General features: G+C 34.6%; 1 protein-coding gene across 1 annotated transcript; it reads right to left on the reverse strand.

The window, feature by feature from the left end:
* Nucleotides 1-1,187: 1,187 nt before the first annotated feature.
* Nucleotides 1,188-2,495, reverse strand: LOC146992959 (uncharacterized protein F54H12.2-like). Its single transcript, XM_085808830.1, has 2 exons — nucleotides 1,943-2,495; nucleotides 1,188-1,855 (listed from the first exon to the last, which is right to left on the reverse strand). The coding sequence occupies exons 1-2, from the start codon at nucleotides 2,493-2,495 to the stop codon at nucleotides 1,188-1,190; spliced, it is 1,221 nt and encodes a 406-aa protein (XP_085664956.1).
* Nucleotides 2,496-4,169: the final 1,674 nt, after the last annotated feature.

Below are 4,169 nucleotides of genomic sequence, written 5' to 3' on the forward strand. Positions count from 1 at the left end.
ATGCATTTTATAAAGCTGTTGTTTTTATTATTTTTTAATAATGTTTCATTTGATAAACATACTGTACTTGGTTAGGTAAAATTTGGGTGCGTAAACGTAATTCTTCCGGAGTTTCACTGCGCAGATCAATGAATAAATAAGAAAAAGGTTTCTTGGTTGCATCTTCATATACTTCTTGAAAAAACTTTAAATGACGCGGAAAGAGCTGTTTTCCTAAATGTACGATTTGACTGACATCTCTTCTGTTTTTACACAAAATCAAATAGTGTGCATTTAAAGTCACTTCACGCATTTCTTTTCCCTTGTGAAAAAAGTTTTGTGTGATAAAAATAACGCTTAAATTTAAATGATGACTTCCTTTTGTAAATAAGTTAGTCAGACGTTTATCATTCCCACATTCGCTCATCAAATCGTCTATGATGAATAATGTGTTGGAACCTAAATATTCTTGATATTTAATTGGTAAACCTTCGACAAAAGTAACATTCGGTATATCATTATACAGAGGTTGGTAAATTCCATAACACCATACTACTTTATCGGGAATCGTTGAAAACATTTCCTCTTTATACTTTAACAGTTCTCGTACAAAATAGGTTTTCCCACATCCAGTGGGTCCCGAAATCACCATTGTGAAAGGATGTTGTAGCTTTGGAAATTCCATATTAAATGAGACAAGACACATAATGTATAAAGTTTAAATGTATTTATTGATAGAAAGAAGATCTTACATGAAATTTCTTGATTACAAAATTATATACTTTAATATCATTAGATATATGTTGAGGTATGAAAGATAACAATATATCATTGAGAGATTGTCCACGACATTTACAATGTAAATAGTATATGCAATATTGACCACATACTGCTGTTACATTAGTTTGGAGAGTCATCGAATTAAAGTCCATCTGTGGAAATCGTTCTGCATACTTGGCTATCGGTCCAGGAAAATAGGATGGGTCATGTCCATAGGAATCGAAAAATTCCAAATGCTGTGGGGATGAAATGTAAAAGGCTAACCAGTGACTACCGGATTCAGATGCACGATCTACATTAGCTATAAAGCAACTTGGATATTTCATGATCTCGATAGGGAGTCGATCACTTGCAAAAACTCCCAGAAATGCTTTTCGTGTCTTTGCATTCTGAGAGAGTGCTCTATTTATTTCAAGGTTGTCCATTGCTTAATTAGCAAAATCGCATAGTACATGACGAGATTTTGTTATTTCAATCACGTTTTGAAATTCTGCATAGACTAGCACCGAGAGAGTCACAGAGAGAGCTTTAGCAAATTTAATTTCTACTCGCAAATTACCTTGATGTTGTAAGTTAAAATGAGATCCATCACACATATCTGGAGTTAAATCGAAAGCATATAACACATGTCCTTTTACAAATTCTTCTCGAGATAAATAGATGCCTTTGTCGCGATTAAATCCAGAAAATAAACTGTGGTAAGCACGCACATAATGATTAGATTCGAAATCAAGGTCCATTGGTTTACATGGAACGGGTTGTCCATCTACATAAATCGATATAAAGTTGACATGATGATGGGCAAACAGAAAGGGATTCATTGAATATTGTCCATTCATTGCAGCATTTTCTACACAAGTAATAATGACTCGCTTGGGCATCAATCCTAAAAATACATTATCTTGCATAAAAGACCAACTTCCCTTAGATACTGAATATGTTTTGCATAATACTCGATCTATAGGGTATTTAGCAGAACTTTTTTCCAACGCTTTAACATGTTCGAGAGAGACTCCAGGGTTTACTTTTACTTTTCTGATAAACAAAGAAGCATGATCCAAGATCACTTTATAATCGGCATCTTTCTCAGTAGAAACTAGACAGAAAGCAGATTTACTACGCACCATTTTAATTTTCACATCAACTAAATTTAACATGAGTCGATTTTGTTGAAAAATGTCACAATGTAATTGTCCTATCAAATCCACACTTTGACTGTTTTTTATAAGTTCACCGCGAGCTTTTAGTCCAGCATCCGCATCTTGAGCTAAGACATCTATTTTATAAGGTGAAGTGTCTTGGAAAAATCCTTCGCAGGTGTGTAAACTTTTCTTTGCATCTTCCCCATAATTCAATAATGTTTCGATGAAGGCTCTATAGCGATAGGTATTTGTCGCAGATGAAATGTTTCTTTCATTTAAACTTACATCTACTTGCGAAAAGAGAGAATGTAAAAATAAATTTACAGGGGCAACCGGTTCTTTGTCTGTTAGATTGGATCCGTCTGCCTTAACTACTTTAACTTTCACGTGTATATAAGAAGCAGCTAGATCAATATAGTCTTCACCACTGCCAGAAATATTAAATTCGATAGGTCCTCCATCTCGTATATTTGCGAGAGGGTGATATTCCACAAACTGTCCTTTTTCTATAGCTGTTTGCGTAGGAGGAATGGTAAATAAATCTAATTCAGATTTGACGCAAATGGGAGAGTCTCGATGTATATACGAAGTCATACTTTTTTTTTTTAAGAGAAAATATCCTGTGCTTTCACCTTCTTTGATCGGTGAGAAATGGTACGCTTTTTCCTACGTTTCTGCTTTTTATTGACTCGTCCAGAACCAATCATGTTCTTCACTTTAGTAGCAGCTTTATCCGTTAATATATTTCCGGCTTCTTTCAGTCGACGCTTTGCAGCCTCTTTTACATCTTGTCCTTGTGATACATCATTTAACAAATTCAGTCCACTATGCCATACTTGTTTTCCAATTGCTTTGGCTCCTGATTTAATAAGAGGTACGGCAACGCGAAAGAAGGATCTGAATAGACCCCCTAATCCGTATCCTCTCTGATAAAGATTACCTTGATAATAATTCAATCCATGTCCTGTTTGTTGTACATAATAATCTTCAAAAGATTTTTGACAACACTGATAAGGTACATACATTATGACAAGTATTTTTGACGGAAATGAAGTTTCACGTATGACCTTCCTCGTTCAAATGGCGTAAATGCTCCCATATGCGTTCTTATATCGATTTCTAAAGTGTCTATCATTTTCCGATTCACAGGTAAATAATGAGGTCTATCAAATAGTGCACTCACCACTTCTCCATCGCTACCAGTTACTCTTACAATTCGAAGTAGAGGAGCTAAAACATCTCCTACGATTTGAGGTTCTACAATATCCGTATATATCATTAATACACGATAATGTGCACAGGGGTCGGCTGCAAAAGGACTTTCTACAACAGTTTCGGCACTATCATCTGTAGATGTAATTTCCATAGGTTCAAAACCTAACATTTGTGCTAACCCATCATGTAAAATCACTTTAGCGTTATTTTTCACTTTGATTTTCACTCGTTTTGTTACTGGGTTATAATTAAAAATTATTTTGTTTTGATGTTCTTTAATATAAATAGCTTTTAAAATATCAGGTACTGTTTTATAACATTCTGGAGGTAATCTACGACCTAACATTTCACCATCTTTCTCTAAAACAAATCCAATTAAGTTATTGTCTGCATTCACATTGTACCATGTGTGCGGATATAGCAATTCAACCAAACCAACTTCCCACATACCTTTTAATTCAATGGGAACAGGTAAACATGTTATAAAATGTGAAATTTTATTTTCGGGGAAATAATTCATAGAGCTATCGCTCGGAAGTGTTACGTAGAAACTCATTTTCACAAATGATTCGGATACAATATTTTCTCACACTTTATATCGAGAGTAAATTAGAAGCTGGAATCCATTGATTGAATTTGTCGGGATAACCGCGATATTTTACAAAGTATTCTGTCTGTTTCTTACGCATACGTTTCTTTAAAATTTTTTCAATGCGATATTCCTCTTTCAATCTCACTTTCTGCAACTCTTGTGCATAAAACGTTCCTTTTACTGTGTCTCCAAGTAAATCTTTAATTCTATACACGGCTGGATGTCTTTTAACACACTCTGTCACCACAAATAGTTCTTCCGTCCAATTGGTTTCATAACCTTTTTCGAAAGTAAGCTTTAGTTTGGAAACACGTACCACATCTCCTACAGCGAATATACATTTAGAAACGTTAGAAGGATGATCTTCATACAAGGTAAACCATACATCACTCTCATTTTCTGAATTGACTTCTATGGGAGCTCGCTTTATACTTGAATGAAAAGTAGCATTATAACTTTCT

This window comes from Stegodyphus dumicola, chromosome X2 (assembly GCF_044657685.1).
Source record: "Stegodyphus dumicola isolate Sdum_Otavi_A_Nest chromosome X2, ASM4465768v1".
In the NCBI taxonomy this organism is placed as follows: domain Eukaryota; kingdom Metazoa; phylum Arthropoda; class Arachnida; order Araneae; family Eresidae; genus Stegodyphus; species Stegodyphus dumicola.

Excerpts from the sequence above, each read along its gene's own strand:
- LOC146992959 (XM_085808830.1), bottom strand. The coding sequence starts at position 2,495 with ATGACTTCGTATATACATCGAGACTCTCCCATTTGCGTCAAATCTGAA. Across the intron at positions 1,856-1,942 it reads TTTGATAGGACAATTACATT|TTTCTACTGAGAAAGATGCC; the intron begins GTGACATTTTTC and ends CTTTCTGTCTAG.